The 27281-nt window shown below is 40.5% G+C and overlaps 1 protein-coding gene and 1 long non-coding RNA gene across 7 annotated transcripts in view; one reads left to right on the top strand and one right to left on the bottom strand.

Annotated features, from left to right (window-relative positions):
* Positions 1–1885: 1885 nt before the first annotated feature.
* MAF (MAF bZIP transcription factor) lies at positions 1886–14104 on the bottom strand. The gene is made up of 2 exons (XM_034788093.1): positions 13047–14104; positions 1886–1939 (listed from the first exon to the last, which is right to left on the bottom strand). Exons 1-2 carry the CDS (start codon positions 14072–14074, stop codon positions 1906–1908), a joined length of 1062 nt encoding a protein of 353 aa, XP_034643984.1. The 5' UTR covers positions 14075–14104; the 3' UTR covers positions 1886–1905.
* The window catches only part of LOC117886370, an 85580-nt gene continuing 72324 nt past the window's right edge, over positions 14026–27281 (top strand). For 5 of the 6 annotated variants that reach the window (XR_004647943.1, XR_004647944.1, XR_004647946.1 and 2 more), the window contains exons 1-4: positions 14026–14146; positions 16059–16134; positions 20399–20452; positions 23238–23471. This is a non-coding gene — a long non-coding RNA (uncharacterized LOC117886370). Of the gene's footprint in view, positions 14147–16058; positions 16135–20398; positions 20453–23237; positions 23472–23596; positions 25750–27281 lie in introns of those variants that run through there. The other variant, XR_004647942.1, reaches the window with a different exon arrangement.

Raw genomic sequence — 27281 nt, 5'->3', positions numbered from 1 at the left:
CCATAATGTTACTACCTTTACATATATCAAAAGAGATGTTTGTATAGTGACTGTATCTTAATCAACAGCTACAATAGACTTTATTTACACACATCAGATGAAATGGCAGCATTGCTACAAATATGCTAGAAATAACATAATTCCTTCAAAGAAATCAAATTAGCAATGAGATCACTGAGACCACTGTCCACTACTATCCTCCTATAGTATTAAATTCCCTTAACCAAACTGACTTTATGAGAATAAACTAAGTGCGCCTCCAGAGAGTGCAAAGTATTGGACTTTTCATATCTAAGCTTATTATTCCTAATATCACAGAGAAACTTCCCTGAACTGGCCTTCTCCTTCCCAAATTCCCCATCTGAGCAGATGTCTCTCTTTTTCTTGCATTTACCTGTCAATCATGTTCACAGCTGAAATTTGATTTCTCTCCCAACAGTAACCTTAGATGAAATATTACCATGGGGTCAGTCCAATCTCAACCTGGCCATAAAAGTTCATTAACTCTTCCTAGACCCAATATATATTTGTTTCAAAGTAATGGGATCTGTTTTTTCAACAATGCCTAACAGGACAACCAAAAAATATACAAATAAATTAAATTATTGTGTCTATTTTTCAGGCCAGGGTACATTGTGCCTATATAAGTCGTGTTATTACAATTATACATTAAATTAAACACTTTTTAAAAACATGTCCATAGATAACTGAACAAAATTAGAAATGATTGATCTTAGCTTATTTAAAATAAAGAACTCTTGTTAGCAATGAGCTGATCGACAATATACTGTACCTGAACAGTGAAAACAAGTATCTTGACTATGTTTAAAATTCCTATTCAAGCCTATTCAATATATGCAACATAATATGCTCTACAAGGACCCATAATAAAACTAGGGGTCTGATTTTCTTCTTGCTTAAAACGCTATAAATCAGTTGCAAATTTACTGATATCAGTGAGATTATACCCATGTATGTTGAGAGGAGAATCAGGTCACAAAATGTGTCTCTTATGAAGTTCTCCCCTGGCCCAATCCTGCAGCCTAGACCCAAGCAAAACTCCTGCAAATGTCAATGTGAGTTTCACTTGCATGAATTCTGCAGGATCAACCCCCCTTCTCCACACAGTCAGCCAAATTTTAAACAAAAATAAAACTCAGTTGCACTAGCTAATAAAAACTAACAGTATTTTGTTTAATAACACCCTTAATTGTTGATATAAGTGTTGTAGACTGTATTCTTGTCTAAAATAAGAGATTTCATAATTAAACTCACACAGGGATCTCTGTAATTGAAAATCCCATTTAAACCGCTTAGTGTTTTTTTACAGTTGAGCCTGATAATAAACAGATCCCATGGACCATATGTCTGCCTGAATCTAAGGAGGTGTATGTGTGTGTGTGTGTATGAAAGTTTGATCTTCTCATTTTCATTAATATTGTATATTCTATAAATGTGATAGACTGAATGGATGTGATTTGGGAGAGGAAGACAGCATTATGCTTCTCATTCAATTGAAAATTCTGGGCATGTACATAAAACAATACAGAGATCTATCATTTTCATCAAAATTTGAGACAGATCTTATGTAGTCTCATATTTAACCTCCATAGCTAGTTTCTGAATGCCAGCATTTGAAGACAAAAAAATTAAGATGTTTGCAAGGAATAAAATATAAATTATACTACGTAGGAGACATGCTTAGTAAACAAAAATAAAAAACATTCACATTGCCCATGTCACTTTTACACACCTGAATATGAGCCATGATCTAACTTCCATGGGTTATTAAGTAAGTTTCATATTAACAAACAAAACAAAGAAAAAAAACCCTCTTACTCAAGTATGCAAATGAAAATCAAAATGTACCTTTTTTTTTTTTTTAACTTCAGGCAACAGGCATTTTCACATCACCGATGTAGAAGATTCTCTTGGGTACCTAATTTAGTAAATATATTAAAATAAACAAAACATAATTAATAAAGAATTTTAAAACACTGTTTTAAAACACAGTAATTTTAAAATTACTGATATTGTACAGAGCGGAACTGTTCTGATTGGATGCTAATTTAATTTCAAAGATTCTTCTGTATTATTTATTAACAGTATTCTAGTGCTGATGAACTTAATGGAACACTGTTTAAAATGAAACAATTTTTAAATAGCAGACCTGTCCTTTATTCACATTAATAACAGGAGGATCTTAATGATAGCACAATTATCTTAGTAAAACAAAAATACAATTTTTGTCTTGACAGTGAATATCAAACTACAATGGGTGAAAGCATTTAGTTTTCTTAAATAAAAATCTTTATTATTATTAGCTGTGCTAATGTAACTGGCAAAATAATTACCAGTTTCTGTATGTAGTCCATTATTTTCCAGACAACAGTTTAATAACAAAACCAGAGCTGTCATTTCTCCCTACGGTTACTCACACTATACAAGTTCAGACTGTCAAAATATATTTAAAATCTAATTTTAAAAGATTCAACACAGTTACAATGAATCTTTGTACAATAAGTGAGATAAACCAGTGAGTCAATCTATGCTCTTTAAATATGGATATTTTGTTATGTTTGTTACATCTAACTTTCTTCATTGGACTATATATATACTATGTATACATATATACAGCAAGTATTCTGCGGGAAGTATAGCTGCAGCTACATCAATGTATGGTCATATCATGACATAAACGTAGCAAGAAAAAATTGCATACCTGATTTAAGATTGGAAAAAAAAAAAGCAAGACTATCTATGGGTTTATTTGGCATTTTGACTGCAAAACAGCTCTGCAGCTTTTAAAAAAAAAAATCAACTGTACAATTTGTGCCAACTAAATTATTATTCCACAATGTAAAGATCACTTTCAACATCAAACTGAATAGAGTGGCGTATTTAAATATTTTCAAGCATGCCACTTAAAACAATGTTTCTGTGTAGTGGGAAATTTTACATTAGATCATGTTTATTCAGAAATGTTTCAATCAAATCATGCATTTATACATATATAAATGCCCACATACACGTTCATAGCAAAGCAAGACAGCTCCTTTTCAAGACAGCTCCTTTGCCTCCCTAACAATCTTGTTGATCCTGTCTTTTTATTTTTGGAGAAAAGGGACAGTGTCGCCTTATATGTAATATTTGGCATCCTGCCCAGGATCTCTTAAAGCAGATGACTTTTTTAGACCTTTGGTGTAATTTTCCTCAAGATGACCTCTGCTCTCATGCCAATTGATGAATCCATCCTGTTATTAATGCATTTAGTTGGGAGGAATAGGTATTCAATTTTCACACCTGAAGACCATCCAAAAAAGTGTTGTGGTCCGCCTGCTCTATTATCTTTAGTCTTTGATGAGGATATCCCTTATCTAGAACCACAATAGTTCAATCAGTTCAAAGGAGAACTGAAACAAGAGTGGACATGCCTCTCACAGGCACAGCGCATGGAATCATTTAACAGGTTTATTTGAAGATCAGGTATTAATAAAAAGAGATTCCAAGAAATGCAGCACTAAAACAGCCTGGAGAGGCTAAGCAGATTTATTAATTTAACATGGCTGATAACACTTCTTTTTCTTCTTCTTTTAATTTGACAAAGTTGGGACATGAGAGTTATCATTTAATAAATTTGCTCCTCTATAATGTGGTGTGTTAAAAAGGATTTTACAATAAAGGCTGCTGAAAGACTCTGCTCAGTTTAGAGACTGAATCTGGTGTGGCATGAATATACAGTTTTAAGCAGATTTAATCTTATATTATTCCTGTCTCCAAAGTGACTCTGCAGTAGATCTCTTATCAAAAGTGAAGTCTGTGCATCCTACATTGCAAAACAGAAATGTATTGCAAACTCTGGCCTGGCTTCTTATGTATTCCAGTACTTTCATCAGTGAATTAGCAGTTTGGGGGGGGGAGAAGGAACTGGATCTTTTTTGTTTGTGTTACTTACCTTTCATCGCTGCCAATGTTTCATTGCAAGGGCCTCAAATGTTTGAGAAAGCTGGGACTCTTTTTAGAGAACACCACAACTTTAGGAACTGATATCCACACACAAAACCCACTTTTTAAAGGTTTCAGAGTAGCAGCCGTGTTAGTCTGTATCCCCAAAAGAACAAGAGTACTTGTGGCACTTTAGAGACTAACAAATTTATTAGAGCATAAGCTTTCGTGGCCTGCAGCCCACTTCTTTCTTCGCATCCGAAGAAGTGGGCTGTAGTCCACGAAAGCTTATGCTCTAATAAATTTGTTAGTCTCTAGTCTCTAAGGTGCCACAAGTACTCCTGTTCTTTTTATGGATACAGACTAACACGGCTGCTACTCTGAAACCATTTTTTAAAGTTAGTTCCCAAGATCTTGTACATTTCTACTTTTAAAAATCAGTGAAAGGGAAGGTTCTGGCTCCAGGTCGGATAATCAGCCTGTGTTAAAATGGAGCATTAAACTCTATCTCCGAGAGAGAGAAATTCAGCTGGATTTGGAAAACTGCTCTTCCCCAACTGCAAATGATTTACAAAGCATGCAGCCTAAACCTCCCCCACCCCCTTCTCCTCCAGCCACCAAGGCTCTGATCCCAAACCGAATTGAAAGACTCCCATTGACTTCAACGGGCTTTGGATCAAGTTTAAGTGAGCCCAGGTTATCAGACAGAAAAGGAAAAAGGGGCCGAATCCAAATAAAAGAACAGCCCAGCTGGCTCCAGGAACGTACCTAAGGGATGATCAGTCAGCGGAAGGCCGCCTGCATGACACACCGGCGCTAAGGTTTGGACGGATGGATGGATCCTTCAGGAATTGAATTTAGACAACACACAAAAGCAGCGGCCTCCCTCCCCTCCGGCCCGCTGCAGTGCAGCCCCCGCCCTCCCCAGGGTGTAACACAGGCAGGCTGGGCCGCCCGAGAGCCCCCTTGGCAGTGGTTGGGAGGTGTGATCCGCCTGGCCTGTTTGTTGGCACAAACCCCTGCCTGGGTGAACGCCCAGACACAGAACCCCCTATTCATGGGGCAGCGCTGAGAGGTACCAGCCCCTGCGCTCGCCCCCAGACTAGTCTCACGGTGGCCGTGGGGTGTCCCTCCCCCCTGCCCCAGCGCTTCTGGTCTGGGCCGCCTCCTTTGCAAGCAGCCTCTTGGCTCCCCGCTGGGGCTGGCCCCTGCCCATTTGCCTCCTAGGGGGGCACTTTGCGCTAACACCCCCGGCTTGGCCCGGGATCGTCCCCACAAAGTTCTGGGCAAAGCCCCGGCAGAATAGAGCCGCTTCCCTGCTGCTCTGGCTCTAAGCGGCTTACAGGGGCGAACACGTGCCGGGAACCGCAGCCGCTCTCGCCCCGTCTTCAGGCGCTCGGGGAGGGTCGGGGCTAGCGGCCAGACCCGGGCCCTTGCCCCTGCGCGGGGCCACCTACTCCCCGCAGCGCGCCTGCCCCAGGGCAGGGCTAGAGGCTGCGGAGCGGCTCGGCCCGGCAGCCGGGGCTGGGCTGGTCCCAGCGCCGCGCCGCGGAGGGTCCGTGTTCCCGGGTGGGGACACAGGCTGCCCTCGGCGGAGGAAGGCGCGCGGGTCTGCGCCCTTTGGGCAGGGCACAGCTGGGGCTGGCAGACGCCGTCCGTAGTCCCTTGAAATGCCTTGGCCCCGTCCCCACTGCCGTCCGTGGGAACTCCCCCCGTTTGAGTTCCGTGGGAGCAGGATCGGGCCCTTAATGGTCACGTTTCTGACGGGCCTGAGCCCTGACAGTGCCTGGGGGAAATACACAAATGCTGTTTCCTCCCTCAGCCCAGTGTCCCGAGGGAATGACCTCTCCTGCTATCCGGATCGGAAACGGAGACCCAGACCGGAACACATTTACACATCCGACCTCTCCACACGGGTTTACATTTACATAATAAAGTGGAGGGGAAAGGACCGAAACCGGAGACATACACTTAAAAACTACGTCTGAGACCACGCGGGTTATAATCGCCCTGCCCTTTGCTTCAGTGCCCCCACATTGCAACCTCAGCCGTACTTGGGACAGTGTTTGGGATTTGTGGGTTCATGTCAACAGGATGCTATTTAATCGGATTCAGATCAGGTATTTCATTTCCAGAAACATTCCGAGTCATAACAAAACTATTGATACACATCAACCCGCAGGCAGATGGTTGCATTCAGGAACACCCAATAGACGTTGGAAGCAAAGAGTTTATTCGGGAGAAATTTGGGGAGGGGTTATTTAAGTGGTAGAGATTTTCTTGGGGAGGGGGAGTTAATTATTTTTGTTTGGGGGGGGAGGGAGGTTCCCTTTCTTTATTTTAAATAATCCAAGCCTGGATGTAAGAAGCCAAAAGGGAACAAAAATCTTTGCCATTCTGCAGCTGGCTAGGGTGTGACTGTAGATCCAAATTCTGGCGAACTCAAGCCTGGGAAATGAATGTGTATTGCTGGTCTGCTTGACACCACGGAGGCTTCAAGGACGCTTGTTTTACACTGAAAACCCAGGCGGAGAGGGAGGGTAACTGTTGGCCAGATCACACATTGAAATGGGGGTGTTGAGCCCCGTTACGCCTCCATCCACAGCCATTAACATTTTGTTTTAAAGGGGAAAAGCTGCTGAGAACCCTTTTCGGGGCTGTACTTCTTTATAAATTAACAATTGAGAGGCCATCAGTGACACTTCATCCTCTCACCCCGCTGGAAACTTTAGACACTGCTTGATTTGTCTCTCGCTCTATGCCTGTGAAAACCAGACTTCGAGCAAACTTCTGCTCTGTCTTCCATTCCTTCCATGCAAGATGTCTGGTGGGTACGTATTTAAAAGGAAAACACGTCAAAGTATACAGTACTTAAAATCAAGCGCTATCTTCATCAGTATAACTCACTGCCAAAACTGCAGGCCTAAAGTATTTCACTGCAGTGTAAGAAATTGCACCGTTTTAGAGTTGAGGACCAGAAATGTGGGCACAGCACGCTGGGAAACTCTCAATTTTGGTGAGTAATCAGCGATAACAAGCTGCCCTCAAGCACACTGCCAAATTATAGATTCAGATCAAGGTGATGGTGACTAAGAGAGCAGGAGTTTAACTGATTAGCCAAGTATCAACACGCGCATCTACCCCCCGTGTGTTACTTAGCGCTCGCATCGATCGTTTTCATCTTGGAATATTTTGCATTGCCCTGGTCTTGAGTTCACAAATCTGAGTGCACTCACTCCCCGAAGAGTGGTAAGCTTTATTTTTGGTCCTCCTCCACCACCAATTCCAGTCTATACTGACTGTCCTACGGTAACAGATGCTGTGGAGTGTACAGCATTAACATCTATTGATTTGCATCCACCGAGCCTGCTAAATTCATTAGAAAGTGCTAAAACTGTAGTGTCTGAATGCTCAACTGTTTCTCTGAAAAAAATAGTTCTTTAAACAACCTCCCACCTTTTTGCGTCCTGTTGTACTAGCTTGTGCTATTTATAACAAGATGTGCACTTAAAATAGATACTAGGTGGATCCAGATAACCTGAGTGTATGTAAAGATGTGTTAAGCATGCAAAATATATTACATTTGCCACAGCAACAACTGGAATCTCCATGTTTTATGGTATCTACTGACAACATGACATTAGTGATTTTAAAGGAGACAATGTTTATTTAAAACCTTCACTACTGAAAAAAAGTATTTTTGTATGTGGCATTTTTAAATCCAAACATCTGAACAGGTGTCAGAAACAGTGAGTCCATTTAGTTCAGATGATGATCTTAGTAATAAATACAGAGGATTTCCTTTCAAAGCTGCACATGCTGAAATGACACCAATGTGGTTCTGGCATCTGAGCAGATAATTCTGATATATGCATCATTTCCTCCCTAAATCCAGGAAGCAGCAGTACTCTGTGTCTGATATTATGTCAGAGAAATTGGTATTAAAAATTATGAATGATTCTTGATCAACTTCTTACATACTGCGGGGCGCGGGGAATACAGGGAAATGAAGCAGCGGTGCCAAAGTTAGTCCAAAAGAAAAAGCTTTTTAAAAGAAGAGCTTTTATTGTGGGGTAAATAAAAAAGGGAAGTAGCCTTTCTAATAATAAAGCCACATTTTTATTGTTGCTGAACAAAATGAGCAAACAGCACAGTTGCAATTGCAGAGAGTTATGAAAGAAAAAATACACTCAGGTGGCTATGAATATTTTCCCCTTTTCAGATGTGATCCTGTGTGCGGAGGCAGGGAAAATACTGTAGTACAAACACAAAAATATTTCACTCCACTAAGCCGAATCCTTGATGTTGGGAAGGGGGTTATGCTACATTTTAGAAAAAGTTTAAGAGTTGGGGTTTTTTTTGTATCACATTGAAACTGAGCAAAGGGTCGCCTCTTTTGTGCACATCTTAATGAACATTCTTTGCAATGTAGGTAATAAATGAGAAAGAACCATAGGGCGATGGCAGAAATGGGACACTGTTAACGATGTGGAGAGTAAGAACTAACTATCTCTTTTGACATATGGGGCCATATCTCCTTACTCAGGCAAAGCTTCCACTGACTTCAGTAAGAGATTTACATGAGTGAGAAGTCAGTAAAGGGTACAGACTCCTGCTCCCCATTCAAATCAATGGGAATTTTAGCACTGAGTTTAGTGAGAGGCTTAGCAGGATACAAGCCAGAATGCTCCAAGCAAAGGGTGATTAATGAATATAGGTTATTCAGAGCAGATCTGTTCCAATTAGTTCTCAGCAAGCAGTTCTGCTGGAAAGGTGTGATCTCCCCTTAAATTCACACAGAACCCCAATAGATGGTTTGCTTTAGTGGTTATTAAAACTTGCTTGTAGTGGGTTTTTTTTTCTTTAGTTGCAATGTAACAGTATTTCAGACAGAGATTCAAATACAGCCTAAGGAAGACAATGCATTTTAAGTCTGAAGTAAAGACTGATATGTTAGGTTCATGGGCTAGGAAAAGGACCAGCCTTTTCTCTGTTGGAGTGTTTTTCCCTCTGACAATCTATTTCTTGGAAGGCTTTTCTTAGCTCAGTTCATAAAACCTTTACCTATACTGTGGGTGTACTAAAACCAACCAAGCAAAACCCAGAAAGAGCAATGTTTCATTTGCTCTATCACCTCTTCTTGGACTCAAAATACTATTGTAAACCTAGTAACTGCTTACACCTTTTCATGTTACTAAACTATAAGATCGATTGTATTAACAGGGTTAATGTTGTGCCACAAATTGATTGCACAGAAGTGGGGCTCTGCATCTGTGCCTAAGGAACTAGCTGCAGTGTATTAGTTTAAAAGGTAATTTTAAACGTAAGGTGCTTATCAGTTTACTGAAAATATTCAATACTTGTGAATTTTTTGGAATGATTCAGTCCTAAGTGACCGCTATGAAAAATGTGGGCACTAATAGAGGTTTAAACATTTCAAGAAGGAGAAAAAGTTGCTATCTTTACTAGAGCAGATAATTTTCTAATCAGCCAATGGTAGCCAGTTTACCCTCAGATTACATATTAACTAGAATATGAAGCTCCAATTAACCAGAATATGGAGCTTGAACCATTACTCAAATTGTGGTGTAACAGAAGGTCAAATGCCAAAGGGCACTCCATTGACTTCGTGTTCAGGAGGAGGGACGAATATAGAACAGAATTGGTTAACACCAGGGACCAGTTCCAAAGCTCCATAAAAGTTTCCCATTGAAAGGACCCATTCTGCTACGACTGAAGTCAGAGATTTATTTATTTGCCATTGACTTTAATGGGAGCTGATTCAGTCAGAAATCAATGCTTGAACTCCCCCCCCTCGATGTGACTGTTGACACAACCTGTTGTGTTTTAAGGGAAACTCGGTCTTCCTGAGCAGAGCATGACTTAGGGGTCCGATCCTTCAGTCCTGACCTGAAATCAGTGAGAACTCTGCCTGGGTAAACAGTGCAAGACCCAACCTGGAGCAGTTTCTCTGAGAAACAGCTGTTTGACCCCCCACCCCCAAGAACAGAATTCTGGTGCAGTTTGCTGTGATGTTTTAAATTCCACTCTCTCCGTACTCTGGGGGTTATTTTATAATTTGGAAGAAATTTATAAATAGTGTTGGTTTTTATGAGCCTGAGATAAAGCTAAATTCAAGTCAAGCTGTAACATTCTTCAGAGAGGCCTAAGTTTTTCAAATGAACTACAAAGTTAATCCTATTCAAATACTGGAGAAAACGCTATGAAAACCTCTCTACTTATTTGGGAGCTGCTAGGGAAAGTAACTGTAAAATAATTGGGTCAATTGTTTTAGGAGATATTCAAAGCTTCGAACCTTGACATTTTTTAGCAAATTAACCTTTCTGAATGTTTGTTTAGGACAAATAACTTGAAAGTCCTTTGATTTTTTATTTTTCCCTCCTAAATTCACTGTGAACCTTCTAAGGCCTGTGGCTGACAAGAAAACTCTGATGTGGAAAAGGGAGGGGAGGGAGGTTAGAATGGGGTATCTGCCAAATGTCCAAAACTCTTTATCTCTAACATTAAATGAATATGTGACAAGAAAAACCTGACGCGGTGTCATCTCTTACTACATACAAACTGTTCTGCTTGGATCAGATGATAAGAGGATGTTAAGTCTTCCCTTTCACTCTACTCCATCATAAAACAATCAAAATATAGGACCATATCGTGTCATCAGGTTTTTCAGCAGAACTTCCCTTTGAGATCAATGGCTTGAAATTGATGGCACGATATGACTCATAGCAACTAAGGCTCTCTAAGTCATTACAAAACTGAGAAATTATACCAAGTACCTGAAAGATCACGTTTTTCACCTGCCTGACATATAACTAATTTCTAGTGGGTGATAATTTTCCACTTTACATATAACTGGTCACTAACTTCTCTTCTCCTTTTTATCAGTGGGTTCAACTCTTGTATCAGCATCACTTCCTTGCAATGTATTAGGCTTAGATACTGCTTTCATAGTTGTTTAACTTTTTAAACTACACACTAAAAAACTGAGTACAGAATCAAAAAAATGCAGTTTATTATTGTAGATTATTCTCTCTTTTGATATAACCATAAAGTTGAAAATGAAAGAAAAGCACATAAGAACATCACACGTGGTTAGTAACTCAAGATATAAAACAATTTTGCACAGCAAAATATGTAAAAGAAAAAGTAACTGACAAGATTTTTTTATATTTATTGTGGTAAGATTTACTTTCCATTTTTTTTAAAAGACAGGATATCAGTCCCTGAAAATAAAATTTACTGGTTATTGCCTTTAAAACTGTGGAATTTTTGAAGTTACAGAAAATCCAGTTCTGCACCACAATACAACTGTAAAAAAATCTGCATCATCTTAAAACTGTGCAGTAATGCCATCTTTATAACTGCATAAACTGTATTAGCGTTCTAAACAGGTTTGTCTTTTTTTTATATGCTTGCAGGTTATATCTTAGTGCAATTCAGTCCCAAATACTTCAATTTTGAAAAAAAAAAATACATTTTGAATGTAAAATACCCCTATAGATATAAACAGGGGTGCCTCCCCCTTTTAATACTTTGGTTTTCAAATACAGTTAGTGGTATAGCAAGTACTACATATACCCAACTTATATTTAAGTTGCAAGCACATGCTGCATAAGCTACTCTTAAAAAACAGTCCCATTGCAAATTCTACCCCCCTTTACATCACAACAGTAAACAATTTAGTGCATCAATCTTTTTGTTTTTAAATCTACATCTAAACAGACCTAACTCTTTCAAATTTATCTATAACATTCCTTTATCTGTAGCATACATTTTAACTTGGCGTACAGATGATAAAAACTAGAATTAAATTATATACTAGGAACCCAGAGCATTCACATTTGACAATGACCAGATGCAAAAGAAAAAAGGGAAATAAACTTGGGGCAGATCACGTAAAGATAAATTTTAGACTGCTTTAGGCAACAGCATGGTTTTAAAGTCCCCAAATTGGGAAGCGATTTTTTAAAAAAAAACATCTTTCCAAAGTTTCTTTTTTTTTTTTTTTTTTTGCCACATTAGGTTATCAGAATCCATTCTGGCATTTTTTAGAACAGGGAATGCTTCAGTGCATTTAAAAGGAAGTCTGAAGTTTTGAGTAACTCAAAGCAGTTTTAGAGCAGACGCAAACTTTAATGGGGAGGAAGAGGAGGAAGATCAAAGGTTGCACTTTTTTGCTTTCAACTCAAAAAAGTGATGAGGCAATAAAACAAAAGGATGAATGCCATGCCATAATTGTTTCCAAAAGTCCATTTCCAAGCAAAAGAAAAAAAATAATTATACCATACATGTCCAGCATGCAGGGTGTTTTATTAATATAATGTCTCTTTTCCATAGTCCATTGTTGCTAAAACAAAATAGCAAGCATAATGCATGAGATGAGTATGGGATCTAATGGCAGACTAAAAGTCTCATGTTTGGCAGATTAAGGCCAAAACTCACATGAACACACTGAAGGCTGATGCAGGCTTGATTTTGGCAGGTTGATCTAGGTATATCTCTAGTTTAGCACAACAACGCTAAAAACTGATGGAACTCAGCAAGCTGGAGTCTAAAAAATTCACATTGTTTTTGTATTTTTTGTATGTTTTTTGTTTTTTTTATTTTATTTTATTTTTTTTTTTTTTTTGCAAAGCTCAAATCTCATATGAAGAATTCAGGATGGCAAAAAAAAACAAAACACCTTTGACTTTTTTGGACACAGCAAGGTCAAAAGAAAAAAAACCCTCATGAACTTAAAAAAATATAATGTGGATGGCAGGTTTCAAAGAAGAACAAACTTCATATGAAGAACTGAGTTGGTGGCAAGTTGGATCTTATAATGTTTAAAAAAAAAACACATTGCAAGCCCCCACAAAAATAAAACAGAAAAGCAACTCATGTAGAACTTTAGGTTGGCCAACAATGAGCCAGCCCCACCTTAAAAAAAACAACTTTTTTGTTGTTGTTTTTTTGTTTGTTTTAATTGTTTCGAGTTTAAAAAAATATAAGGTGGCAAGCTTGGTTGTTGATCTAGCAAGCCCCCAACAACAACTCACATGGAGAACTTTATTTAAGGTGGCAAGGCTGTTGGAACTCACATGAAAAACTCTGGAGAGGAAGGGTTGTCGCTGCTGGATCCGTTTTCTCTGAAGCCATTGCTGACCAGCTTCTCATATTTTTCCTTGTAGGCGTCCCTCTCCCGGACCAGCCTGGAGATCTCTTGCTTTAGGTGCTCTACTTGCTGCAGTAGCTGGTTCTTCTCTGACTCCAGGACGTGCCTTTGCTGGACCCTCTTGAAGCGACAGGACTGGGCATAGCCTCTGTTTTTGAGGGTCCTCCTCTTCTGTTTCAGCCGGATCACCTCTTCCTTGCTCACCCCTCGGAGCTGCCTGTTCAGCTCCCTCACCGACATGGTCACCAGCTGCTCATCCGAGAAGCGGTCGTCGAAATGCAGGCTGCTGCTGTGGTGCGGGTGGTGCAGACCCCCTCCACCACCGCCTCCCCCGGTGCTGCTGCTGCTGCTGCTACTGCTGCTGGACTGCACGCTGCCCGGCTGCTGGTGGTGGTGGTGCCCCGCCGGGTGGTGGTGGTGGTGGTAGTGGGGTGCCCCGTTCTGAGCCGCGGCCGCCGCGATCACTGCGGAGACCACGGCGGCGGCAGAGCCCATCTCTTCCCCGGGCATGGAGCCGCCAGTGCCGGCCGCCGCGGCGGCCAGCTGCTGCCCTCTAGCATAGCCATCGAAGCTGCCCTGGAGTTGGTGGTGGCTGCTGTTGATCAGCGCTTCCACCGCGTCTTCGGGGCTGAATCCCAACGCCTCTGGGTTGAGCTGCTGCGGGTAGCCGGTCATCCAGTAATAATCTTCCAGGTGGGTCTTCTGGTCCGTGCCAGAGCCCGGGCTGGGCGCCGAGAAGCTCGGGGAAGGGGGCACCGAGCTGCAGGGCGTGCTCATCGGGGTGGAAGAGAGCGATCCCCCAGCGATCAAGCGGCCGCACTGGCTGATAATGCGATCGGTCTCCACCGGCTCCTTTTTCACTTCAAACTTCATCAGATCGAAGTCATTAACATATTCCATGGCCAGGGGACTGGTGGGCAGGTCGGAGTTGCTCATTGCCAGTTCTGATGCCATCCTTTTGCTGCTGACAGTCCTCCAGAAAGGGTGCACACCAGGAGCGAGGGGACTGCTCTGAGTTGCAACCGGGTGAGCCAGCTTGATTATTTGCAATATCTATTTTCCTTCTCTCTCTCCACCAGCCCCTTGCAACCTTCGCTCCAATTTGCACCGACTGTTTCTCTCTCTCTCTCTCTTTATTATCCTTTGCAGAGCCTATAGTATTGATGATGCATCAGAGCGGGTTGCTCGTTCTAGTCGCCTTTTGCATAAAGGTTGTTTCTCTCTGTTGCAGCTTGGCAAACTGCAGCTGGAATTGTTAGTTGTTGTTGCTGCAAAGGTGGCTTTATGATTATTTTTTAACACTTCATCATGTCTTTCCTCCGGTCTTTTTCATGCAAAGTGCAAACCGAGAAGAGGTTCATCGGGGAAGAGGAGGAGGGGGAAAAGACTGAAGGATAAATTAAAACCAAAAAAAAAAAAAAGAAGAAGAAGAAGAAATTAAGTCGGCGCGATAACCAAAATAATATTTTTTCTTTAAAAAAAAAAGAAAGAAAAAACGGAACCCCAAAGCTACAGCAAGAAGATGAAAAACATTTTAAAGGTCTCATCCAGCAGTAGAGTTTAAAAGCATTGCTGAGTTTTATAGCAGTCCTGACGTCAGCTTTCAAATGGGAAATTGACTCCAAGTCTGGACCAATGGGTTGCTTCAATCTCAGCCCTCATTAGCATAATAGTATAGAAACAAGGAAACTTTTCGAAGCTGTCAATCAGGGGCCAATCAGCTGACTGTCAGCTGGGTCTATGCTTTTAACTCTTTCTTCACCATATCCTTGCACTCTTTTTCACATGGGCTTAATGTTTATCACCTGAGTTAAGAGAGAAAATATTAGGGAATTCAGGAAATTCAGTGCTTTGTTTCCTTTTCTTTCTTTTTGTTGCACTGTTTTTAATAGGAAAGCATAAACGTGGCCTCCTTAAAACTCTCGCAGTTTTCTCTTTCTCTGCATGCCATGCTTAAGCATTTATATGTGACAGCTTTGTTAGGTAACTTGTTTCTTATAGTGCATGTTTTTGTTTTTTTGTTTAATAAAACAACTGATCCTACCTAAACCATCCTCGGGCGGCAGGGGTAGGAGGCCCGTCTCTTGCTGGGGGGAACCGTCTATCAAGAAACGCAGGGACTTTTGCTAAAAGGCGGGGGGTGGGTTTGGGAGGGGAGTCTGGAAATGGGGAGCGAAGGTAAGTGTAAAGTTTAGGCTGTGCTGTCTAGGGGGCACCTTTTGAGCTGTTGGACTAAAGAGACAGACACTGGGTCCATCGTAGAGAAACTTACTTTCGGGGCATGTTGATGAAGGAAGCAAATGAAACTCCGCTCCCGTCCCCCCAGCAGGGCTGCTAAAGTAACAGCCGAGCCTGGGCAGCGGCACAAAGGCTAGGAAGAGTTAACTCAGTGGAGGAGCTCAGCAAAGCCGAGAGATCCCTCCTGCAGACTTCGGCCACACCGAGGCCTTTGCCTCCTGTCTCGTGCACGCGCAAAGTAGAATCTGATCCCCGCCTCGCTGGGGTTCGGGCCACTTGCACGCTCAAGTTAAAGTGAATAACTTTGTACTTGATCGTGACATTCAGCCCTCCCCCATCTACCCTACAGCATCAAGGGGTTACACGTTCAGCAAAGCGGCTTGCCACCCGGCCAGGGGCTCCTGTCCCCACTTCAGTGCTGATAACGACCCCCAGCCCACGAATCGATTGCTGTTTGACCTCGTGCAAACAAATCAAACTAAACTCCAGTGTAGGCTCCGATTCTAAAGAGGGGGCAAGTTTGGGAGAAGAGATTTGGATTGGAGGGGCTAGGAAAGATCTGTCTCTAGCTATAAACGCAGCTATTGTATGCAGATCCCCAGCAGCGCCCCTTTAGACTGTTGATCTGTTTAATTAATTTAATACATTTAGAGCTAATTATATTTATTTTATTTTATTTTTTTGTTGTAAAAACTGAAAGCAAATTGGGAAGGAAGAGTGAAAACCACGGTGGATGTGCTTGGTTTAAACCTCGACAGCGCCACCTTTCGGCAAAGGTCAGTTTAATCTTGATCCATGTCCAGTTTTGTTGATCAACCAGCTTTCTTTGTAGTGTAAGTGCAGAAAAGTTTATGTAGCGCATTAACTCTGCCATTAACTCTTACAGCGGTGGATTTCTCGTGCCTGCCAATCAGGCCGTTCCCTAGGCTACTGCAATAAAGGCAACCAAGTCACCCGGTCTAAAGAGCTGGCTTCTCAGTTTAACAAAGGGGGTAGAGACAAGGGGCTATGCTGGTAATGTTTCTGCACAGGGTCCTTTTGTGGTATCCTGAAGTAAGACAAAAAAGAAATCTTTAAAATTGCCAGCCTTGATTTTTCAACTGACTTTATGGCAGTACCAATAGAATTAAAGTTACTTGTAATTCAGTGATAAATGAGTTGTCTGTAGTAAGTAAGATTAAGTGCAGTGCTATAAAGTTGTTTATCTGAGAAGTAAGTCTCAGAAACCTGACTTCTGACACTTAGTCATATATTAAACCAGCTTATTGAACATTGCACTTCAGAACCTTTCTTCTTCCCCTGCCGTCTCACTCTCCTGCCTCTCTTGTTATAAATAATTTGCTATTTATAACAATTCCAAGAATATTACTCCATATTTTTTTCCACCAGTTGTGGAAATCGTCATTTTCAAAAGCCAAAGAATCTCCACCTGGGAAGTAGGACATAGGTAGTAGGTTTACAGTAGATAACATCTCATGATTATGCCATTATGATTATCAGCTCCAATATTAGCATCTGAAAGTCATACAGTTTATATTGTCACTGACACTTAAAAGAAGTTTAGCATACCATAGATTTGTAAAGATAACTCAGTCTAGAAACATTTTCTGTAACTATTTTGACAGCAGAACAATAACTATGGACATCTGTTCAGCATCGATTGTTATTTGTGGCAAAGTTAATACAACTTAACTACTCGGGCTTGCTTTCCTGTTTTTGACATTGTTGTACTCAACAAAAGTCACTGGCTCCTAGCATAAATCTGCAAAGGATAATCCAATTCCCTATGTTTGGTTATCTTCTTGAGCAAGATGATTGTGGTACAGTATATCACTTCAAGTTCTCCCCTATTAGACAAACTATGTGTTAATATTTTTAAATGAAAAATGTTATTGCTTTTCAGAATTTACAATTGTAGTATTTCACTGGCCCATTTTATAGATGCCTGAGGAAATACATTGTCAGACCTATGAAATAGTTTGGACATGAGGATTTAATGTGCTACATTTGCAAACTAGGAATTTTACTGAGTTAACTCTAAACTATAGGCAGAGTATGAAATGGTATGTGCTAATAGGCGCTTTTTCTGAATTGATACCAATAGAAGCAAGTGCTGTAAATTAATCTGGACCTCTGACCTGCTAGAACATCAAGTAAAATTATTGGTTGTACAATATTGTCCTTGTTTAACTATTGCATATGACTGCCACGCCAAAATGTCTATTGTTTAGCACACCAGAGAAGAAAGATTAGTAATTTTTGATAACTTTCAAAAGCGACACCCCCCTCCCAACACCATATAATTCTCATTTTTGTAGTATTTTTCTTTATTATTTGGCTATTCACAATGGGTGTCTAAACATTTACAGTCCTCTATTAACAGTGTTTCTTTCATAACAATCACACACTTTCATTTCAATTAGAGCCATTCAGTCTTCCATTTTCCACAATTATTGCAGGCCAAATTCTTTCAGACTGCCCCCTTTTCCTAGCACTGTTTGTTACAATCCTGTCCTAATCCAAGCAGAGTATGGTTCTTTTAACAGGCTCTCGATATCTACTGCTTTTAGAAACCTCTACTAATGTAATTTAGAACCCTATTTTCACTAGTTATTGACCAGGTTCATAAGCTTTCCTAAACTGATGTATATTTTCTGTAAGATTTTTTTTTTTGGGACAAACCATACAGTCGAATGTGAAACATTAAACATCAAAATACACATTAATTGGATTACATTGGTACAGGAACTTCAACTGTGTATTAAGAGCTTTCCTAGTTAAGTAAAAAAGTGTGTGTGTGTATATATATATATTTTTTATGTATAAAAGAGGTTTATAAAAAAGGTAACATGCAGATTATGAATTATATTGACTTTAAGGGTAATTTGTTATAAACTTAAACAAACACATATCAAGGACAACACATTAAGTACAGTCACTGCACCTTTTGTTTATCTAGTATCTTATTTTATGGTGCAGAACTAAACAGTGTCCGCTGAATTTAACTATGAAACCAACCAAATTGATTTCAGAAAGACTTCCTCAGAGTAACAGAATGATAAGCCATAAACTGCTCTTAGGTGCAGTGCTAGATAAATCCTTTTAACAGTCTTCAGATCAGTTAACAGGGTAAGTAAATCACAAATCACTGTTAGCAGATTTATGGGAGAGAATTAATAGAATCAGACAAGATAATCTGATAGGGATAAAATTGCTGAGGAAACAGTCCTGCCTTATATTCGAGGACATGAAACAGTCTGATTACTAGGAGTCATTACAGATAGGTGAATTATGAGCTAAATAATCAACATAGTAATTCAGTACTTATTAATTCTTTTCTCTTTAAACAACTCACAGATGCAAGTAAAAGCTTCTCTTCGAAGACACATTCTTTATATATATTTTATTAGATGTAATTTACTATTTGCATTACCTGTATTTACTTCATAATTGAACATTTTGCATTCAAATTTATGTAATGCGTTATGCTTTAGAATATATTTCTCCCTTATTAGCATAAATAGTCACTTACCTCATGAATTACTAACAAAGTTTATCTGAAAATATAGGTATATTTTTTATTAAGTGGAACACAAACATATGTACAATAAATTCTGATCTGCTGGTGCTTCTAAAGAAATACATAATCCTGGGCTGGGGAAATGGGTGAGATGTGTGGGGAGAAGACAGCAAAAGAGTAGACTCAATTAATACTTAGGTATGACAATTTGTACAGTCAACAATTTTGTTTATCTTTAAGAAGGAGTTAGTAACTGAAGGTCTGCTTTCGAAGCAGCCGCTGAAAAGAAGTCACCAGACAGTTCATAGTCTCATCTTTTTTGCCTTTTTCCTCCCCACTAATCTTTATATGGATCTGTATAATCAAAATGTATGACATGATTGTGTTTTGATCCTGCAATCTTTACTCGGGCAAAGCTCCAATGGACCCAGTCCAGCTCCAACTGAAACAAACAACTGAATGGAAACCACTCTAAATTCACATTTGTATCTTCTCTGCTTCTTTTCTGCATTTTTCTTTAAACGGGCTTGTGTAATTTAGGTTTAGTTCTACAGTCTTTATTCATCCTTACTCAGGCAAAACACACCTATTGATTGCAGGATTGGGCTCTTGATCCCATTGAAGTCAGTGGCAAAGCTTCCATTGATTTCAGTGGAAGCAGGATTGGGCCCTTGATGTGTGCAATTTATTTCTGTCAAAGGGTTGGTGTTTCAGAAAACGAACTGAATCAGCAGACCCACTTTAAGGAAAAAATGGTATGGTTCCCCCTGAAGTCTAAGGTGAAACTCCCATTGATCTTAATTACAGCAGGATCACTCCCATATTCAGGTTTTTATCACTCTGCTTGATATTGTGCACTAATGTGCATGTATGTTTTGTTTGGACACAGAAGCATGGGCTCATGGGATGATTCAAATGAGTCTGTTTGTAAATGTGGAACAGCAAAGCGTTCTACTTTTGCCTCTCTTTTTCTCAAGCACTGTACAATCCATTTCTGTGACTACAGTTTTCTGCCCCTCACTTCTCTGAAACTGGTCTGAGAAAAATCTTCCTTTTAAACTCACTCTGAGCATCAACTTGGACTTCACTTGCTGCTGAACATCCTGTATTCCTTCTCTCCATCAGTTCCTAGTAGATTTTATGTGGAATTCTGCATTAATGAATCCTGCTCTCCTCTCATTCCAATGTTGTATTCATGATGCTGACGACACCATTCTTGCACCTTGGAAGATCATTTAAAGCTGTGTAAAACAAATAAGATTTGTTTTCTTTTCTCATAAAGTTTCTTATTTGGCCAATCTGTGTAGGCCCTTCATTCACAAGCTCTGTTTATTTTTATTTTTTTAAAGTTTTCATTACAAGCTATTTTTTATTTAGCAAAGTCAGGCTAAAAATACATTTTCATTTGTTTTGTGTAGTGCTATTCCTTTTCCCCCTTATCTCCCATCCCAGATAGACTTATTCCTTGAGCACTAGAAAATGTGAGGTATTAACAGATGCTTCTAATTTATTCTCCCAAGGTGCAGAATACTCTCTAGGCAAAGAGATGGAGCACCAATGCTATACCTGACCATGTAAGTATGTGCCATGTATTGTGAGCCAGAATTGTTTACGTGATCACTCTCATACCAGTCACAGTACTTTTCCGGCATGCTTACAATGTTCCTGGTTCTGTATTAGAAATATTCCTAGATTATTGACAAATCTAAACAATTTCATGGGATATGGGAATAATTTCTCATCTAAAGGGAAGGAAAACACAAATATGCAGCTGAAACGACATAAGATTGCAATGGGTAGCTGTCTGTACAACGTTTTATGTTGATTGTTCATAGCTTGCTCATTTTATGTACAGTTTTGTCTCCGTTTAAAAATCAATAAAGATATTTATGATGGAAATATCCATCTAAAAGAAATAAATACTTGAAACAAAGATTTTTATCCAGCTATGTAGTGGAATTTATCATTTATAACTCGAACCATTATGTGAAGCTATATAGGGTGGTATTTACACTGGAATCAGCGGAAACTGATAAATACAAAATCCAGTGAAAACTCATGCACTAAGTTCATTTCAAAATTCTACAGAGACAAAGATAATATTAGTTCAAAGGTGGGAAATGAAGGACTTGTGTCAGGCAAAGGATATTTGAAATGTCTCAACAATCTAATAAATGTGAACACTGTATTTTTATATATATATAGTCAAAAAGTAATTCCTTGTCTACCTCCTTTGTATTGTATTAAGATGTTTCAACCACATTAGGAAGCTTTGACAAAAGCTGACATGAAAAGAGTGAGTTTTATTTGACATTTCTTTCTGGAATTCAAGTGTCACTAAGGGGAGGGAAGCATAATTGGGGGTGGTAGAGTTTCTTAGCTGTTAAGGGATTACCTGTTCTTTTTTATTAAAAGATCTGAACTTGAATGAATTTTAAACAAATCTGTTTCAATGTCTTGAAATTAGAAATGGAACAGCCTGATTAATTATTTGTGATACACTGTCCTGTGTGTGACCTGCTGAGCAGCCTTTGTTTGGCTTATTCAACATAAATAGCAAAGTACAATAATTGCTCATAGTAAATAATGTAAATTTCATAGTCAATTTCAAATAACTTCTGAAATGCATAGCTCGACTGGTGTGTCATGAAGGCTCATTACAATACAAAGTGACTGGTTTGCCATTGCCTGTGCAGCCTTTATACCAGGACAGAAGTGGGAGGGCATGTGTAAATTTTACATCCACTCTGCACTCATATTGCTCTGGTGTATCAATGATTGCACAAGGTGCAGGGGAGCAGAGAGCAGGTGTAAAGTGCTTTATGGCACACTGCACAAGAGTGAATGGCACTAAAATAGTGATAGATCCTGGTCTAGTGATGAAAGCAGAAGATTAGAAGTCAAGATCCTTAGTTTCTATCCCCTGCCATTGACCTAGGGTAAGACATTCACACCTTCTGCTTATCCATCTATAAAATGGGTATAATACTTACCTACAGTGCTGGGAGGTTTAATGTTAGCTTAAAATCTTATGAGACATACCCTCCTCCCCAGATGGAAGGTGGGGCACATGAGAACAAGGTTTTATATCAGAGCTTAGGTTGACCAGCATGTACAAAAAGTACATAAGGATTTTACATTACCTCTAATCTTTAATTATCCTTCTAGGTGTGGCCTACCCAGGATATCTTCTGAGCATGTTTTGGGTATTAGGAGGTGTGACTGAATACTGGGCAGTTTTAGGACCAACAGCTCTGCCCACTGAACTGAATGGAGTTGAGGGTTAATGATGCGAAGTCTGATTTCAGTATGTGAAATGCCCTTGTTGGAATGGTCTTCTTGATTGTGCAGACACAGCAGCATCGGTCCGAGAATCTGGCAGTTGTACTGTTTTCACAGCATATGAAAACTGTACTTCTAATAATTCAGTTACATTTCATTTGGTTTGATATTTTTAAGCTGTTTTTATTTATTTATTTATTTGTTTGTTTGTTTTACACTGTGGGCTATTATTCCATAGGGATTAAAATAACCTGTAATGTGCTGTATTGCTTTTTAAGGTCTTGATGCAAAGAAGCATGTGAATATATGTTATGTGATCTGATTTCCTTTGGTGTCATTATTTAATGTCTTTAGCAACAATGAAAAGGAAACCCAAGATCATTTTTTTCCTGCCCTCCCTCCTATGAATTAGCTTGCTGTCATGGGAGTTCTAGACAAGATTCAGTTCAGATTTGCCCCATCTGGAACCCACGGCTGTGCAATAACTTTAATCCTTAAGAAAAAGGAAATGATAGAAAAACCCATGAAATTAATTTTCACACCTGCAGTTGGAATTAATAGTGGCAACCAGAGTGGCATCCTATTTCAGTTCCCTGGAGGTGACTAACAATCCTGGTCATTAATATAATACCAACCAACATAGGAATTTACCATCTGAGGGTTCTGCCATGAAAAACAAATGATCCCAAGCTACTCCTGCACAATAGAAAATGGCTTTAGTCATGTATTAGTCATTTTATCACAAGACTGTATTTTTGCACTAGGGGTTTGTTCTCTGATGTTAGAAGAGAGTAGACTGGAACAACAGTATTTGTCTCGGTAATTTGTTGGTAGGTTTTGATTATGTTTAAGCTTTCTAACATAAGAAGTTGGCGGATGATCAAGTGCCAGGAACCAAATTCTGCAAGTGTGTTTTATTTTTGGTATGGTGCTGTGGTATTTTATTTCTGTCCAGGCCTAGTCAGTCCCTGCATGCCTGAGACATGAGCATGAAAGTGCTAGATAAGAGACGAGGTCTGCAAACTAAAATGCTGCTTGAAATTTTATGCATTTCTGCTTTTTTCTCCTAATTGCAAGGAATGAGATGCATTGAGTGTCTGCTTCATGGCTGGGAATCACTGTACAGCCACTCTGCAATTTTCCAGCCTATCAAAGATGACATGCAGCTAGCACGCTGTAAAGCTAAGCACCTGCACTGTGGCTCTGAACTGCATTCAGAAGGCATTTGCTTCCATTCTTGGAGCAGTAATAGCACTTCAAGAGGTCACAGAGTACATAGGCACTTTAATCATTTTGCAGAACCATCTTTAGGTAAGAATTAAAGCTTTTATCCTATTGTGTTTGTTTAATCCTTCTCTAATCGATGTGCCTGGCTTGTTACAAATGTCTGAAATGAAACCACCAATTTCATGTTTATTCTCTTGATACTAACATAGCTTATGAAAAGCAAAAAGCCATCATCTTTGCCCAAGGAACCACTTGCTCAGGATATATGGACATTCATAGGATTATTGACACTTCTGGCAAACTCCAGGTGCCCTACTGCCACTTCTGAAGGCAAAGCCTAAGTTTGTTTAAAAAACTAAAACACACAATCCACCAAGTAATCACTAGGTTAAAACCCTACTTAAGCAGCAGCCCAGAAACACATGGACACTCCTGGAAGTTGAGGATGAAAATCAGTGTCAGGATTTCTCCAGAAATCCTGGGAGAATCCTCCTTACTTGGATTTGAGAATAAAACAATTATTTCAGACAGCAATAGTAAATTTGTGCAAAATGGGCTCAATTATGACCGTTCTTATTAATAAGCACTGCTGCGGGGTTTAGCTGATGGAGAGATTTGAAGATTGCATATATTTATAGGTGGGGAAAAAAATTGGAGACCTCAGCTAATTTTCTTCCCTTCCCTTTGGAACATTTAACAAGGGATCACTTACGAGGATCAGGTACCATATATAGATCCGATATCAATTTCCTGTAGAGCAAGGGGCAGTTAGGACAGGAAGAACTGAAGAGGGAACAACTGCCATTTCTACTGCCTTGTTTGCTTTGCTTCTAAGAACAGAAGGTGATTCCAAGCATTTGAGAAAGTGTTGTGGCTTACATAAGAAGAGATAACTTAGCAAGAGTGTTTTCTCCCACTGTTTGTTCTGAGTACAAAATCCCCATCAGCAAAGTGACTCTGTCTAATTAGGTGGTGGTGAGGGACAATGTATTGTTCCTTCCATCCCAATGATTTCCAGTTCAAAAGTGGTCAGAGTCTAAAACTATTTCATTTCTTGAGCAATAATTCTGCAAGCCCAACCTAAGATCTGAAAACCAAGTGGCCCCTAACACCATCACCTGGCCTAAAACTTTGGTGACTGGAACTTAGCTGTTGCTGATACACAAGAAGTTTGCCTGAGTTGGGACTGAGTGAGAACAAAGTAAGAACTCCAGGATTTGGCCCTTCAGCCAATACCTTTCTGCCTTTGTCTCAGGGGCGGTCCCAGCGAATGTAGGGGCAGACTGGCTTAGCACATTGCTGGATTGCCAGCTCCAGTTCAGCGGCAAGGCACCTGGTAGAAGCAAAGCAAGAGCCAGATACTCCACGGTTCCAGGCTGGGAGGAGTCTCCTTTATCATCAGTCCAGGGTAATATAGTAGGGATCAAATAACTAAGGTTTACAGGATTCTCAACAGGGCAACTTTCCACCTTACTCATGGACCCAGCGGAAGTCTTTCAAAAGTTCAAGGGAACCTGGTAAACTGAGGGTACATCTACACTACCAAAGACCCATAGCAGCAAGTTTCAGGACCCAGGTCAACTGACTCAAGTTCATGTTACCGGGCTAGAAGTAGCAATGTAGACGTTCAGGCTTAGGCTGGAGCCCAGGCTCTGAGACTGTCTCCACTCACTGGGTCTCAGGGCCCAGGGTCCAGCCCAAATATCTGACCCAGGCTCAGAGACTCTCTGCCATTTTTACACCCCCCCCCCCAGTTATAAACAAAGAATTACCAACTGAACTCCTTTGGCCATTGCCCATATGTAAAACATTGAAATATGTGGGTTAAAGGATGTGTGTCTGAGGAACAGCCGGATGAGGTTCTCACAAAGGTTTAGGGTCAGATTTCCCTGGTCCCAGGGGGAGAGGAGGGCTGTATACCGAGGGATACTGAACCCCTACAACTCAGTTAAATCAGCAGGGGTGTGTGCCCTCAGCACTTCTCAGAATCGTGACCTTAAATATGGCCATAGAATCCCAATTAGCAGAGTTCTCATTTCTTTTATATGCACATCCTGTACTTTATGCCCAATCATTGCATGCTTGTACAGGGCCTAGCATAGTGGGGTCCTGGTTCATGTCTAGAGTTGCAGACACTACTGTAATACAAATTACTAATAAAATAAATAATAATAATACATAAACTGAGGAAGACAATAGCTCTACCACATCAGGCTCCCCACGGCTGAGCAAGTACAAGCTGTGTTAAGATTGCCTTAGCTGGAGGTCATTCTGTGCATCTCTGATACACACCGGGTCAGATTCACTAACATTGGCATAAATTTCAGCTCTCTGTTCCAGGAAGTGCCCTTGTGCCTCAGCTGGGGAGGGAAGCAGGCAGTGTTCTCCTTGCCTCCTTGCATCAGGGCTCCTGTTAGGGGAGCAGCTTTCTAGTTTCTGAGTGAAGCTCTTGCTGGTGGAGACTCAGGAGGAGCTAAATAGGAGCTCTGCCCGCATCTCCTTACTAAGTGTCTGTGCCCTCTCGCCCAATGGAGGGAAGTTACAGATGTTTCCTTCTCCAAACTTCCCTTCCCCATCAAAGGGGGACTTTATGCCTCCAGAGTCTGTGGCTGGCTATTTGCTAGCAGAAGCCTGAGCTGAATCAGGGCCAGCTTCCTTTGAAATGTCTGCTCTCTTTGCACAGTCTCCCCTCCTGCCTTCACTGCATCCAAAACTAGGTGGGACAATTTGTAGAGCAGAATAATTATTTCCTGTCAGATCAGTAGGCGAGCTGCGTAACTCTGCTGCGAGGTTCTTCCTGAATGTTTCCATGTTTGTAGAAATTTAATGAAGCACAAAAGGAAGGTCAAAATATGAACTTACATTCTACATTCTTTCGTGAATGTCTAGTGGGTAAATATCATTTGAAACCTAAAAAAAATAAATTAATGGAGATATCCTATCTCCTAGAGCTGGAAGGTCATCAAGTCCAGCCCTCTGCCTTCACTAGCAGGACCAAGTACTGATTTTGCCCCAGATCCCTAAGTGGCCCCCTCAAGGATTAAACTCACAATCCTCAGTTTAGCAGGCCAATGCTCAAACCACTGAGCTATCCGTCCCCCAAAGCTTCTAACAGTAAATAAATAACATTGCTAATAAAGTCTCCCTAAAGCCATTCCAGTCACTGTCAGTTCTGAGCAAAGTAGAGCATGCAATGAAAGTGATAGAGACTAGGCTGTGGGCAGTCTTGCCTAGTGGTTAAAGAAAGAGTTCAGTCTACCGGTTAGAGCTGGGTCTAGGGTGGCAGAATCCAGGAATGAGCCCAAGGTCAGAATCAGAGAGACAGGAGCCAAATCCCAGAGCTGGAGGGTTAACCAGGGTCATAATCTAGAGGCAGGGCCAATGATCAGTACCAGAGAGGCAGGAGCCAAATGCCAGAGCCCAAGGGTCACCCAGGATTAGCAGAGAGGCAGGAGTTGAAGGGGAAGTGGGGCTGGAGTAGGGACTTGAACAAGGGCAAGCACAGTTATAGGCAAGATACACATTAAGCTGCCAGAGAGCTACCACTGTAGTCAGGTAGCCTGTGGCAGGCCATCTGTGCTTGTTGGGTTGCCAGGAGACCAATTCCGCAGCAGGCCCTGATCCTTGATGAGAATGCTGCATCAAGACTGCAATGATCCCCTCAAAGATGGACAGCTGTCCAGGAGCCTGTAAACCTGAGAGTTATCGATTTGGACTAGGAATGAACCTTTCAGATGAGAAAACATTCTGTTGGAAAACAAACTGAAATATAGAAGGACAGATTTTCAAATGGCAGTTCTGTAAATGGCGTGCAGGTTTTTTTTGCTTGTATGCCATGATTGCACGTACACGTGGAGGATTTGTGCATTTTGGTGACCAGTTATGCATTGAGGT

The sequence above is a fragment of the Trachemys scripta genome, chromosome 13 (assembly GCF_013100865.1).
Source record: "Trachemys scripta elegans isolate TJP31775 chromosome 13, CAS_Tse_1.0, whole genome shotgun sequence".
Classification (NCBI taxonomy): Eukaryota; Metazoa; Chordata; order Testudines; family Emydidae; genus Trachemys; species Trachemys scripta.
The sequence above is the reverse complement of the archived record's forward strand: the minus strand, read 5'-3'. Positions and strand labels throughout refer to the sequence as shown.

Coding starts and splice junctions, on each gene's coding strand:
- MAF (XM_034788093.1), bottom strand. CDS start 14,074: ATGGCATCAGAACTGGCAATGAGCAACTCCGACCTGCCCACCAGTCCC. Junction 1,940..13,046: donor TCCTCTCCAGAGTTTTTCAT/GTGAGTTCCAAC, acceptor TTACTAAATTAG/GTACCCAAGAGAATCTTCTA.